General features: G+C 50.9%; 1 protein-coding gene across 3 annotated transcripts in view; it reads left to right on the forward strand.

The window, feature by feature from the left end:
* Window positions 1-7,086, forward strand: part of ACAD10 (acyl-CoA dehydrogenase family member 10) — a 52,382-nt gene extending 45,296 nt beyond the window's left edge. For all 3 annotated transcript variants that reach the window (XM_075898733.1, XM_075898732.1, XM_075898734.1), the window contains 6 exons: window positions 262-352; window positions 1,311-1,469; window positions 2,682-2,854; window positions 4,536-4,679; window positions 5,019-5,096; window positions 6,217-7,086. In XM_075898733.1, coding sequence (XP_075754848.1) covers window positions 262-352; window positions 1,311-1,469; window positions 2,682-2,854; window positions 4,536-4,679; window positions 5,019-5,096; window positions 6,217-6,351 — 780 coding nt within the window. In that variant the 3' untranslated portion in view covers window positions 6,352-7,086. The remainder of the gene's footprint in view (window positions 1-261; window positions 353-1,310; window positions 1,470-2,681; window positions 2,855-4,535; window positions 4,680-5,018; window positions 5,097-6,216) is intronic.
* Window positions 7,087-14,538: the final 7,452 nt, after the last annotated feature.

Consider the following 14,538-nt stretch of genomic DNA (forward strand, 5'->3'; position numbering starts at 1 on the left):
TGCTCGGCATCTCCCAGACCTTGGCTGGAAGGCCGTTGTATGACCACCCAGGTTTGTTTTTAAAGGTGTTTGCTCACTCATTCAAGCTATGGCCCCCAGACTTCGGTGTATATTGGCAGGGATATGCTGAGCTCTGCCAGCTTCAGGAGATGACTTCTCTGTTCCCAAGTCACCTCGCTAGGATGTCTGAAACTTCTTTCTAGCCCCCCGCCGTGACAGAGATCAGATGGCAGATTCTGAACTGAAAATGTTTCTATTTAGGTTGCTTCATCTGATGCCACCAACATTGAGGCTTCAATCATAGAAGAAAAAGGTTTCTACATTCTAAATGGGCATAAATGGTGGATTTCAGGTACAGCCCAATACACACACACACACTGTCCTGTTCACAGGGCCATGTGCTCCCATGGCTGCCTGCTGTGGTGTGAAGTTGTCTTGTTGGACCTTTTCTCCAGTGTGCTGATCTAAAACAGTTGTTCTAGAAAAGGGCCCTGACCCTGACTTGCTCTCAACCCTTGCTTATGGCAAGTCAGATTCTGATCTCAATTACACCAGTGTAAATCCAGCATAATTTCACTGTCTAGAATGGAGTTACTGTGGATTTACACTCATGTAATGGAGAACAGAATTGCTATGTGGCCCCTTTGGGAAATGCTTTTGCTATAGTCTTCAGGTTTGTGTTAATTATTAGGAAAACATCCCCTTTGTGGGCAAGGTAAACAGAACACACAGAGTGTCTGGGATTGCTAATGGGATAGTGAGACTTTCACTCAAAGTTCAAATCTCACCTGGGTCAGCAGTGATTGCAAGCTGTTACCATCCACTGGCTGCTGGCTGTGCAATGAGTCAGGTGGTCTCAATTCAGTTCCTAGTATCTGGTAATGAGCACCTATACTGGCAGTTCCAGCGGGAAGCTGGAATGAGCCTTGTGGAGTCTTCTCCCCTCTAGGTCCTTGTCACAGGGAAGGTGGAATGATGTGGGAAAGCTTGAATTTTGCCTGGTACTGTTTTTATCCATAATTATGGTGGATAAAGAACTTGAGAGGCTTTATCAGAGCCCCAAGTTCTGATGTCAGTTCTCTCATCGCTTCTGTTAACTCTTGAAACAAACTATCAAACCAAATAATCTCATCCTAAATGAACTACTGCTACAATGGCTAGATTTGCTTTGCTCTGTTAAAGGGCTGAGTTAGAGACAGGCACCAAAAACCTGATGTGCCTTTGCTGCAGTCAGTCATGTGCTCGGGGATTGATTTGGCCTGAGTTTCTCAGCCAATCAGTCTAGGTTTCATTGTGTGTTTTCCTGGCAGGGGCTCTGGATCCTCGTTGCCAGCTCTGTGTGTTTATGGGGAAGACTGACCCTGAAGCCCAGCGCCACAAACAGCAGTCGATGCTATTAGTTCCCATGGACACTCCAGGCATAACAGTCACCAGGCCTCTTAGTGTGTTTGGTGAAGAAGATCCGCCAGGTGAGGCATGGAGCTAGCTCTGTTGCTAACTCTCACAACTTGACAGCTCTTCTTTCTCCACTAAATTCTTCTGGTTTGGAGCATGTTGTGGGTCCTCTGAGAATCTGGCCTTTCCTTCTGTGGGACCCCACTGTGGGACCCCACTGTGCTTTGCCTCTCAGTACCCTGTGGATTGGGCATTATAGCCCTCTGTGCTGTTGATCGGAAACTGGTGCCCAAAGCATGGAAATGACTTGCCTGAGGTCGTGGGGGTGGGGTAGCAGAGCTGGGACTAGAACCTAGGTCTCATGACTCCTAGTTCTTTACATCACTCTCACACTCTCCCGTTGTCTCTGGTGGAGAGTCAAACAGAGTTGTCAGTTTTTCAGAGCAGTGGACTCTTGAGACCTCTCCTGGTTCTGCCTCCAACTCAGAGTGGGTCAATCACGTGACTTCTTTGTGCCTCAGTTCAATAACAGCTTCCTCCCAAGGGGCATCAGTGCAGATTACTGACTGGATGTAAAGCTCGGGCAAAAGGGGTAGTGGAAATGGGCAGACCAGGGGTGTGAGAATTAAATCATTTACAGGTTATGTTGTGATGCTACCTCCTCTTAAAGCAAATGCTGGAATCCTGGGCTATATTCCCTGCTACTGCCCATAGCACATTGTTAAAATGTCCTAGTGTCATTAACGTCACATTGCTAGTTACTTAATTAAAACCCTGTATGTAGATGATCTTTTGAGCTATTGAGTCTTAAGTGATGTTTCCTGGCTCTTGACAAAAAGAAACCACAGCAAAACCTGTTTTTCCATCCATTTAGCATTGGATGCACTATCTTGTCCAGGATCTCTGCATGGGAAATTACAGGAAGTGGCACTAGTGGAGTGAGTTGGGAATAACAGGGAATTGGTTGGCTCTGGTAGGAGGAGGAGCTGAAAAGTGCTGAGAACAGACCTGGAAAAACCCTCCCATCCCCCTTTCTGCCTTGGCTTTGACTTTTTTGTTCAAGCCTCAGAAAGAAAACAGCAAACCTCAATGTTTGTGAATCCATTTGAGAGACCTGAGCTGTTGGATCACTTGCCTGCTTCTGGCCAATGAGACACAATTTCAGGGCTGTGTGGTCTCTAGAAGAGCCAGGAAGAGAGGAGTGGGGAGAAATTACATCCTGCACACGGGGATGTGTCCAGTGAATGACCCACTGAGCTCTGTGCATTCTTTCCCTGCCTTTGCAGCTGGCCATGGGGAGATCTTATTTGAAAATGTCCAAGTGCCCAAAGAAAATATACTGCTGGGACCTGGCCGAGGGTTTGAAATTGCACAAGGAAGACTAGGACCTGGACGGATCCACCACTGCATGAGGCTCATTGGCTATTCTGAACGGGCGCTGGCTCTCATGAAGGGGCGAGTGAGTATCGTGGCACCTTTAATCCATTGTAGCTGCATACCTTCCTGACACCCACAGCACCACTGGTAGCATAACAGGGGAGTGGGAAGCAATCCATTATCCAACCTTCTTTCAAAATCAAATCTTCATGCCCGTAGCAGTGAGAGCTCTTGTCAAATGTTAGAAGTCAAACCACAGTGAGTGATTAGTGGAATCCTTAGATCTCTAGCATGTAAGAGTTCAGAGCAAATAAATAGTTTACAAGAACAGCCTCACAAAACATAGACGATCAAATGGGTTTCCCTGCCTGCCTGGGTACTCTGTTGCCAAAGGGCTATTTCAGTCCACTGCTTAGCTCCTTCCCACAGGTGGGGATCATCTCTTATGATTAGAGATATAGACTCCCCCTGTTTGCAACTCTGGTCATCCAGATAATGCCCCCAGCACACCTTGAATCCTTCTCCTCTTTTTCCTTATAAGGGTTGAACTCTTCCTAACTCTGATTCTTTTCCTAATTGTCTCCAACATCCATATCCATTTTGAACATGTTCATAACAGCCACTAACTAGGCTTTCAGATCCCTGGACTGAGGCCCTGCAGTGTTCTCTGATACTCCAAGGCCAGTAGGCAACTGGGTCCCAGCACTGGCCACAGAACCTTTGTGGTCATCCAAAGCCTCCTTTTTAATCCCTTTTTCAGGCTCTACACTCTTCTGTTCCTCTGTCACACCCCACAGTGCTTCATTGTACCACAGGGAGGAGAGGTATCTGGTCCAGGTGGGTCCTGATAGTCTGGGAGTTGGGCAAGATATTAAAAACCTAATTGCAGGCTTTTGTGAAATGTCTTAATGCAGATAGTTTGAAGGCAGCTTTCAGTATCAACCTGGTAACTTCTGAGCACATGCTTCTCTACTGACCCTCCCTTCCAAGCATGTCTGCATGTGTTAGGTGGCACTGAGATGCAGGGAGATATACTTTCTGTTTCTAGAAGTATGGGGTTCTATCAGCACTCGTAATGCTCTTTTCTACTTTAGTAAGGATGTTCCTCGCTGATTTGCCTTTTTCCTTCCCTTGCTCTCAGAACCTTGCTGAATGTCTCTTTGCCTTTTTCAGTCTGTGGCAGTAATGGCAGGGGTCAGGTAGTCCCTCTGCTTGCAAAGGGAGTATTACACAGTGTACCTGCAGCTGTACAGTGTTGGCTGGTGATACTTTGGTGCTCACAAGCTAAACAGGGTGTAATCTAGTTAGTATTTGGCTGGCACGCTGTCCAGGAAGCACTGCAGGAATGGGGCTCAACAAGGAATCAATGCTAGGGGGTGCTGTGCTTCTTTCTGATGATCTGGAAACTTGAGATTCTGACAGCTATTACCCTCTTGGAAGGACTTGACTCCTGAGTCCTGGTTAATGCCATTTTAGGCAGGGTGTCAGTTTCCCTTCTCAGCAATTCCCTGGGCAATCTGAGACAGCATTCTTCACTTCCTGTCCCAAACTGCCACGTCATGTCACTGTGCCCTGCCAAATAGCAGCCACATTGCCTCCCAGAGCTGACTGCATCCCAGCAATGGGTGAAGTGTGTCCTTGTGTAGGTAGCTTGGAGGGCAGACAAGATGCCTGCTTCTCTGCAGATGTGAGATAGTATCACCAGCAAAACTCTCTCTCTCTTTGAGCTCAGAGGCCCTTAGCCATGTGTGCACCCGTTGCAGGTGACGTCTCGTGTGGCCTTTGGGAAACCCCTAGCTGAGCAGGGCACGATCCTGGAAGACATTGCCAAGTCCCGTGCCGAGATTGAGCAGGCCCGGCTTCTTGTCCTGAAGGCTGCCCTCCTCATGGATACAGTGGGGAACAAGGTGCGTGTCTGGGGCCTTCCAGAGGCTGAGTACATGTACAGTAAGGACTGCAGCGCTCGGCCCAGTGCCTAAGCCTTTCCACAGGTTCCTGATCAAACTGAGTTTGGGCCTCTCCTGCTTGGATGTTCGTGCCCCTCAGCATGGAGCTCAGCAGGACAAGCTCTCTGTGTGCAGGAGAGGCCCATGACTGGGATAACACCGAGGCTGTAGGCCTAGCCTGACGTATATTACCACAGTTATTTGGGGAGACCAAGACTTCAAGAGCAGGGGCTACAAGCTAGGATGGGGGGGTTGACCAGTCTGGCTGGTTGTGATGTATTTGATCCTGTTTCTATACAGACAGCTGCTTTAGAGATTGCCATGATCAAAATGGCGGTTCCATTGATGGCTCTGCGGGTCATTGATCGTGCTATCCAGGTGAGTGGGGAATCGTCATCCATCGTTGATTTCACTCCTATTCCAGGAGGTTGGGGTTTAGCCTAAACAAAGCAAACAGCTGATTTATGGCTCCATGGTTCTGCTTTCAGCTAGCTCCTGTAACTCATGGGGTTAGTCCTGTCCTTTAGGGATATCAGCTATCGGGTATTTAAATAGTTGTGTAAATGCATGAAATCTTTGCGGTTACATGACTATTCGATAGTCCCCAGGGGTGGGGCTGGCAGCCAGTGCACTCCTGGCCCCACTCCCGAGGAGCCCCCTGCCACTCCGTGATGCCGCCTCTGTCTCGGAGGCAGTGGCCCGGGGTGAGTTGGTCTGCAAGGGGAGCCAGTTTTAAAAACCAGCAGCACGGGCTGGCAGCAGCTGTCCATGGGGGTGTGGTGTCAGTGGATTGCAGAGCAGCTTATGTCCACAGGGAGCCCGGACCCCCTGCAGACTATGAAACACAGGCTTGCTGTGGACAGAGGCTGCTGCGGGAGATGTGGAACAGCCACTGTCCACACGGAGCTCGGTCCCCCCACAGACAGGGCTCTGATAGAGGCAGCAGCACTGGAGAGGGAGCAAGTGGCACTGCAGGTGCTGGGGGGAGGGAGGGGAACTGGCTTTTAAGAAGGCTACCCACAGCACTGGCCCCGGCTCTCTCCCCCGCTTTGCTGCTTCTAATACCGAGGCAGAAAGTGGCGGCGGGGGGAGGAAGTGGGTAGTTGACTAGATTAACAAGCTACGTTTATCAGTTAATTGTCTAGTTAGTCGACTGCTTGTTTGACATCCCTGCTGTCATGGTCTCTGGGATGAGGAAAGTGCTGCTAGAGCTCTTCCTCCTAGACATGAACCCTTGGGGTCAGGATTTAGGCACATTTGCAGGGGCTGGCATGGGGCTACATATTCTGTTACCTATGCGCTGTTCCTGTTCTTTGGGTCAAAACATGCCGTCCATCTCCAGAGTTGTCAGGCCAGAACCCGTGTGATAGGAAGCAAAGCTTCTCCAGCCTGTGACTTTTAGCACTACGGAAGCAGGAAGGCAAATGTTCCTGCTGTGCTCTGCTGCTCCCATCATGGCCCTGTTGTGCTTTTTCATGTTTCTATGGGTTTGTTGCAGGCCTTTGGAGCGGCTGGTCTCAGTAACGACTACCCTCTGGCACAGTTCTTTGCCTGGGCACGAGCCCTGCGTCTCGCTGATGGACCTGACGAAGTTCACAGGACAGCTGTCGCTAAATTGGAACTGAAACGTTAGCTCTGGCCTGTTGTCAAAACCAATCACTAGGAGGTGAAGAGGAATTCCCTCGGGATGTGTAAATCTGAGGGGGTTAGGCTGATTAACACAGTGTTTTTGTGGGTGGCAATAGCCCATTAATTTCAATGTCCTTGCAGATTGCCAGATCCCTTAAGGCAGAGGCAATGCACTCTCCAGTTGGCTTTAATTTTGGGCTCATTTGGTGGTGGAACAAAGTGGAGAAAGTGGATCCTTGAGCCACACAGAGTGACTTTGTTCTGGTCTGTGATGTCTGGCTGCACCCTCCCTGTGAATCTGAGCCCTGCTACTGGGCTTCCTGGGCTAGCAAGCGGTCAGTCTTCAAGGATGGAAAAGACAGAGGGTGCTTCTTGTCACCCAGCAGGAATCCCTTAAGGGGCCTGCTCCTGAAAGGCTCATTGATTTCAGTGAGTGTGAGAGCAGGCCCAAGATACCTGAGAGGCGCTGACTGGTTTGACAGGAACCTGCTCCTCCTTGGAAGGGATGGATGCCCAGGCTGGGCTGAAGTGGGAGGGGAATTGGGTGGCTCCTGAGGACTCTGCCAAAGAAACAAGCTCTAGGCCTGTGCTTTGCTGTTTGAGGGGCAAGTGGGTGATCATATACCACCTGAAGACACTTGATCACATGTCTGTAATTTGCACTGCTCTGGAAAGAAGAGAATCATGGAGGGAATCACACTGATTCTTCTGACACTAGTAATAAAAATAATGGATCCAGTTCCTTGTGTGTGCCGCAGTTGTGAGTCCTTACTTGCTGCAGGGCTGGTTTAATAGTGTCTCCAGAATATTTTATACCTTCCCCTGAGAAACAGCAGTTCTTCTTCGAGTGGTTGCTCATGTCCATTCAAATTAGGTGTGCGCACCGTGTGCACCACGTCTTCCGGAGCATTTTCCCTAGCGGTACCTGTCGCACCGGCAGGGCGCCCCTAGAGTGGTGCCACCATGGCGGGGCATAAGTACCCCTGCCAGCGCTGCCCCACCTCAGTTCCTTCTTACTGCCCGTGACGGTCGTTGGAGCGTGTCTCTCTCTTACATCAGTTAATGGTTCCCATTTCTCTTAGTGTGGTAGATAGTTCTAAATAGTTCAATTAGTTAGTTAGTGTCTCTTTGTTTTTTCCTTTTCCCCCTTCGGGGGTGAGGAATGCCAGGGCCGCAAGGCTTTAAGGCGTGCGCTGTCTGCGCAAAGTTCATGCCCAAAGGAGACCCTCACGACAGTTGTCTGAAGTGTCTGGGTGAGGCCATCTTACAGACGCCTGTAAGATCTGCAAGTCATTTAAGCCGCGCACTAAGAGGGAGAGAGACTCTCGTCTAACACTTCTCCTCGTGGAGGCAGCTTTACAGCTGGCACTGGCTGGGTACTCTGCGGTGCACAGTGCACCAGCATCCACGCGAGATGCCCTATCCCGAGACCGGGCCACAGCGTCGAGGGGCCAGCACCGGTCTCACTCTCCAGCACTGAAGAGGTCAAGAACATCTCGTGGTATGTCTCCGAGCCGGAAATCCAAGTTGAGCCTACGCCGCAGTGCTAAGTCACCGCTGCACATATCCTCATCCTCCACGGTGCGGCGTAAGCGAGCGGGACGTCCGCCCAGTGCTGGGCAGCTACCCTCACACCGCCCTTCCACACCGGATACCTTTGAGGTGGCGCAGGACCTTATTATCCTCACTACCTCCCCTTCGTCGTTGGTTGAGGCGGAAGGGTTGAGGTCACCTACACTGGAGGCCGTGTTGGCTCAGGCTTCACCTTCGCACCGGCATGACCGGACAGCTCCAGCCACTTATGCAGTGGGACCGTGCCCTGTGGGACCAGTACCGCTTGCCTCCTCGTTGGTGCTGGTCTCGATGCAGGCCGCCAGGCTTCACCCAGTGCCCGACTGGGCTTGACCGTCCTCAGTGCTGGGACCTCCCCCAGACCCCGTCTTGGCTGCACCGGTGCTGTACCAGTCTGGCCTTGTGGCAACGTCTACGGCACCGTCATCATCGACGCTGGCGCTGAGCAGCTTTCCAGGGGTGCCGTTCCAGTCGTCTGCACCGGGCCATTCAGCATCAGCCTCTTCAGCACCGATGCACGTTTTGGCACCGTCGCAGGCACCGGCATCGACCCTGTGGACCTTGCCGGTACTGCCATCGACGGTGACGTCGGCTTCCTCGGGGTTCGTCTCGCAACCGGTATGGGCTTCAGCAATGCAGCCATGCTCCGTATCGGCATTGCAACCAGCATTGGCACTGGGACCGGTTCTCCCGGTGCCGCAACCGGCTCCACACCGGGGCTTGTCCCTCTGGCACCAAGTCCACTCCTGGCACTGGGACAGGTTTTCTCGGTGCCACAATCGACTCCACTCCCGGCACCGGGACCAGTCTTCCCGGTGCCGGCACGCTCTCATCGGGCGCACACGGGCAAACCCGAGTCCATGGCCAGTTTTGCCCTTCCATTGGTGACAGGATATTCGTCATCTGTGCCTCCCTGGCCGGTGTCTGACTACTTGTTGGATTTGGATGCAGCATTGTTCAGGTCGGAGTCCTCAGGAGCTTCCTCGGCTCATAGATCCCGTTCCCGGCAACGACGTACACTTAAGGACACAAGGTCTACCCTACGGTCCTTGGGGATTCACACGCTGGCCCCTCAGCGTCATCAGCTGCCCTACAGGCAACAGGGGAGAATGCAGTCCCAGGTTCCCCGTGGGGATTACTAGAGACGCCATCCTCGTGCTCCCAGTGGGGGTGCTAAGGCAGCTGCGGGCCCCTCGTCCACAAGGAGTTGTCGACGTCGCCCGAGAGGGGACAACCCCCGTGAGGTTGGTCAAGGTCCCTCCCAGCAGCACAAGCACCAATTTTGACGGGCTGCTAGAGAGTCGCGCACCAGCCTCCCACCCTGGCCCCCCGTTTGGGGCCAGGTTATCCCGGTTTGCTCAGGCCTGGGCAGAAATCACGACCAATGCCTGGGTCCTAAGGATAGTCAGGAGTGGCTATACCATCCCTTTTCTGTGCTTGCCCCCTTCCAACTCGCCTGCCCCGTCCTTTTTCAGGGACACCTCTCACGAAGACACCCTCTGCCAGGAGGTGCTGGTGCTCCTCCAGAAGGGAGCTGTGGAGAGGGTCCCTTTCCATCTGGAGGGTAAGGGGTTTCACTCCCGATATTTCATTGTCCCGAAACCCAAGGGTGGGGTTCGTCCCATCTTAGATCTCAGGGACCTCAACAAGGCGGTCGTGAAATCCAAGTTCAGAGGGTAACCCTGGCTTCTGTCATTCTGATTTTACAGTTAGGAGACTGGTACGCAACTCTCGATCTCAAGGACGCTTACTTCCATGTGGCAATAAGACCCAGCCACAGGAGGTTTCTCCGTTTTATTGTTTCCTGATGCCACTTCCAATTTACAGTGCTCCCATTTGGCCTTTCAACAGCACCAAAGGTCTTTACAAAATGCATGGCAGTCGTAGCGGCATTCCTCCGCAAAAAAGGGGTATACGTGTTTCCCTACCTGGATCACTGGCTAATTCGTGGTCGTTCCTACGAACAAGTGGAGGCCCATGTGTCTCACAAGGGCCCTCTTTGTAAGGCAGGGACTCATGCTAACCGAGGAAAAGTCATCGTTGACTTTCTCTCAGCTCCTCAAATTCGTAGGTGCCCTCCTGGATGCCAGGGTGGCGAGAGCACTCCTCCCCAGAACCAGGTTCCTGGCCATAGTGGAGCTGGTCTCCAAACTAACTCGGTTCCCCATCACGACCGCTCAGGTCTGCTCAAGGTTGCTGGGTCACATTCCACCAGGGCACAGGTGTCCTCTGTAGCTTTTGGGGCGCAGGTTCCAATCACTGAAATCTGCAGGGCGGCCATGTGGTCGTCGCTTCATACCTTTACGGCGCACTACGCACTGGCGCAGCAGGCCAGGGAGGACACAGGGTTGGGCTCTGCAGTCCTCAGCTCTGTGTTGTAAATACGTTTGTTTATCTGTGTCACATTGCACTTTCTATAGTTTCTGTGTTCGCTTGGTTGAATAAATTTGTTTGGATTGTTCAACTTTCGTGGACTTCTCTTTCTGAGTACTCCGACCCCTCCTCCTTGAAGTGGGGCTGGCTTGGAAGTCACCTAATTTGAATGGACATGAGCAACCACTCGAAGAAGAAAAGAACGGTTACTTCCCTGTAACTGTTGTTCTTCGAGATGTGTTGCTCATTTCCATTTGACTCCCCCCTACCTCCCCTTCGTCAGAGTGTCCGGCAAGAAGGAACTGAGGTGGGGGAGCGCCGACAGGGGTACATATGCCCCGCTATAGCAGTGCCACTCCAGGGGGTGCCCTGCTGGCGCTATGGGTACTGCTAGGGAAAATGCTCCGGAAGACACGGTGCACGCGGTGCGCACACCTAATTCGAATGGACATGAGTAACACATCTCGAAGAACAACAGTTACAGGTAAGTAACAGTTCTTTTCTTCCAAATGGAGAGAGGTGTGTAAGCATGGCTGATTTCCCTTTATCTTTTGGGTGGTCTTGAGTGATTGGCAGGAGGCACAGCATATGCATGTGCTGCAGCTGGGCGAGGACCTACCTGCAGTGTGGATGTTGCCGTATAGTGGTGATCAGTGCTCCCTCGAATGTTTTCCATCGATGTGCGGATGTTTTCCATTCATGTGCAGAATAAGTTATGTGCACCGAGGGATGTGTGAATGTGCATCACCAGAAGAAACAAACCTAGCTGTGGATGCTTTGCTAACCAGATGGGCAGCATCTGAATTTCTTCTGAGTGGCTGGACAAGCACCCAGTTTACAGGGAACACTGGTGGTGACTTGGGTTCAGGTGGGCTTGGATTTGGGTAGCTAGGCTGAACCTCACTCCTAGCTGCAAAATAGACATACCCACAGGATGCCCAAAAATCTTCTCCCCATCACAGCTCACATACAGCCCTGGTGCAAAATGTGCTGACCAGGATCCTAGAGCATCCTGTGCACCCAAACACTCCCATGTAGTCACTAGGAAGTATAAAGGTAACCTGGTCAAAGCTGCTTCTATCCAGTGCTTCTGAAACAGTGCTGAAATTGCAACCAAACCATGTGTGGCATTATGTCATTTCTGTAGGCTAGAGGAGCTCTGAGGTGAGAGGATATATGGAATGGTGGCAGGAGATCAGTGAGAGGCCTCATGAAGTGGACAGAGAGGCTACAGAATTGTGTGATAGAGGCAATGCAGCCGCTGACATGCTCCTCCAGCCAGCTGTGCTGTTCCTGGCCCCAGCTCTGTAGATCAGTGGCTTCTGTGACAGGTCATTCTGCTGAGCTGGTGAGAACCTGGTATTCTGTAAAAACAACAGTGACAAGCCCTGAGAACAAGACCTCCCAGTTCCCCAGCAAGAAACTGTTGACAAGCAAGTGGCCAGTGGGGCCAAAAAAAGCAGTGCCTTAGGCAGCTACAGCAGGGGACACCACCTCACGAGGGGTACTCCAGGTGCTTACTCACACCAAATATGTCCCTGAACCATGGCACAAAGAGATGTCATTCTAGCTGTGGATTGTGGGACTGGCAGCAAATTGCATGGCCTTAGCTCAGCTGATACTTCTCAGAATCTAAGGATGGAATTCCAGCCATCTTGCATGCAGTTGGCTTTATATTCTCCACTTGACAGAATTGTGGCTCTCGGCCAATAGCTCACACGTACAGCCAGCTTGGACAACTATCCTGGAGAATGCTAGACTCTGTAGCAACACTGCAAGCTTTATGCTTAACTCATCCTTTTCCTGACCCTACCATGTTTTGGCTTTGGTTGGTACTAGATCCTGCAGAGCCCGCTGTGATATACCAAGGTACAGCTCAGTCCAGCAAATTACGAGTTTTTAATTACCTCACCAAGAAAAGTGTACCAACATTATTAGAGTGGTGTGTGGGGAGGCAGGTACTGTCTCTTCTCCCTCCCCCTCCCCCTCCTGAGGAGAATGCTTTGGCCAGTGAGTAAGGCACCCAACAATGGGTCTGTATGTATGAATTTAGTCTGCTTTTATGGTTCCTCAGAGAAGGTGTACAGAGAAAGCCCCAAACAGCCACTAGCCAAGAACACAGAATCCCAGTCTCCTGCCCCCAACCTGACAGCATCTCTTGTATTTACATAAGCAGAATGGCACCATACCCTGGATAGGTACTGCAGAGATAACACAGAGATAAAGCCTTCCTGGCAACAGCCACTGCTTATATCCACATCCACCCACAGTTATCAGCTGATAAGGGAAACTTGCAAAGTAGCACTCAAGCTTCTCCCATTAAATCAGGATTTGATGCTGTAGTTCAGCCTTTGGACTAATCTGGTGCACAGTCAGAGATGTGTAACCCAGCCCATCCTGTCTGAGACAGATAGGTCAGCAGGGGCTTCCCAGAGCTAAGAACAACTTGAGCTTGACTAACACTTGCTGAAATCAGAGGACAGTGTCATGGGGCTTGGCTTAAATCTGCAGGCTTCGAAGAGTGTCTGTGCAGCATTTAGAACAAGCTTCTCAGCCTGTCCCACAGATCCAGGTTAGTGAGGCTCAGTGCTCCAAAAATAGCAGTGTAGACAGTGCTTTGGGGTGGGGGCAAGGGCTGCAGTATTGGAGCTATTTCGCATGGGCAAGCTGCCCTAAGGATGGATCCCTTGCAGCAATCAGTAGGGCTCAGGAAAAAGGTGGAATCAACCTATGTGGCACAGGATCAATCAGGTCCTCCGTATTATCATTGTGCATATGCAATGATTTCATAGTAACATCAATCTAGTAAATAGTAATTTATTTCATCATTTTAATGTTCACAGAGAACTATTTTAAAAATTAAACAGAAGGACAGAATTTCCATTATTATTGAACATTACTGCAATTAGAACAGAAAGGAATGTATACATTGAGTGGTATTTGCTAAGGTTAGCAGCCAGGTGTTCAAAAATCAGTGATTTAGTATTACTTTAACAGTAACAGTCTGCAACAAATACACCAACAAATACTTGTGATATTCCTTTTACAGTCTTATTCAAACCTATTACCAAATTTTTCAAGCCCAATATAGGGATGTAAGTGACTAGTCAACTATCTGATAGTCAAGTAGAGATTCGACTAGTCACCCCCACTTGCTGTCTCTATCAGAGGCAGCAAGGGGGGGGGGGGAGTTGGAGCTGGTGCTGTTCCCCCAGCATCATCTCTGCAGGGGGAGGGGGAGCAGGAGAGGCAGAGGTGGCACAACAGGGAAACAGTGCAAGCAGGGACTAAAGTCCCCACTTTATCCGGTTCCCACTGCAGCGCTACAGGCTTTGAAATGTAACAAAAGCCCCAAGGGGCTCTTGCTACATTTCAAAAGCATAAGTGCGGCAGTGGGAACACGGGGCAAGCTGGACTGCTTGAGTCCCTGCACGCCCCACCCCCACCTCTGAGAGGCAGCTAGGGGGAACCATAAGCCAGTGCTGGGAGAGCCGGCTTAAAGGCCGGTTCCCCACAGCACTAGCTTTGGGGTACCACCTGGTCCCCTCCTTGCTGCCTCTATCACAGGCACCAGGAAGGACAGGTGAGGCTGCTGCAAAGCAGCTCCTGTCCACAAGGGTTCCAGTAGGGAGCTGGGCTCCCCTGCAGATGGGCTGCTGACGCCAAGCAGCCCCTGTTCATGGCAATAAGGATTAGCTCAGTAAGCACAATTTAACAGCCCTAGTCCCACACAATACATACTCTTTGGCTGTGCCAATGTAGACATAATCTTGTGCCAAAGTGTCCGCTTTTGCACAAAAACATGCTGCCTGTCTACACTTGTGGGGCGTTCTTGCGCAAGAACTATGACGCTCCCACTCAGGAATAAGCCCTCTTGTGCAACTGTTCTTGCGCAAGAGGCCAGCGTAGACAGGCAACATGAATTTCTTGTGCAAGAAAGCCCAATGGCTAAATTGGCCCTTGGATCTTTCTTGCGCAAGAGAGTGTCTACACTGGCACAGATGCTCTTGCGCAAAGGCACATGCCAGTGTAGATGCTCTCTTGCGTTAAAGAGTATTTGCACAAGATCATGCCAATGTAGATGTAGCCTTTGTGGGTACAGGGTCTTCAGGATCATGACTCGTAACATGGCAGAACAGCCTGGTTGCTGACTGGCCTTCACTAAGTGAACAAATACTGACTCAGCTGCATCACTGGCCTAGCTGAGCTACTGAGAATGCCTGAACTGCACCCCTAGGCAGCAAAT

Source organism: Pelodiscus sinensis, chromosome 15, assembly GCF_049634645.1.
Source record: "Pelodiscus sinensis isolate JC-2024 chromosome 15, ASM4963464v1, whole genome shotgun sequence".
Classification (NCBI taxonomy): Eukaryota; Metazoa; Chordata; order Testudines; family Trionychidae; genus Pelodiscus; species Pelodiscus sinensis.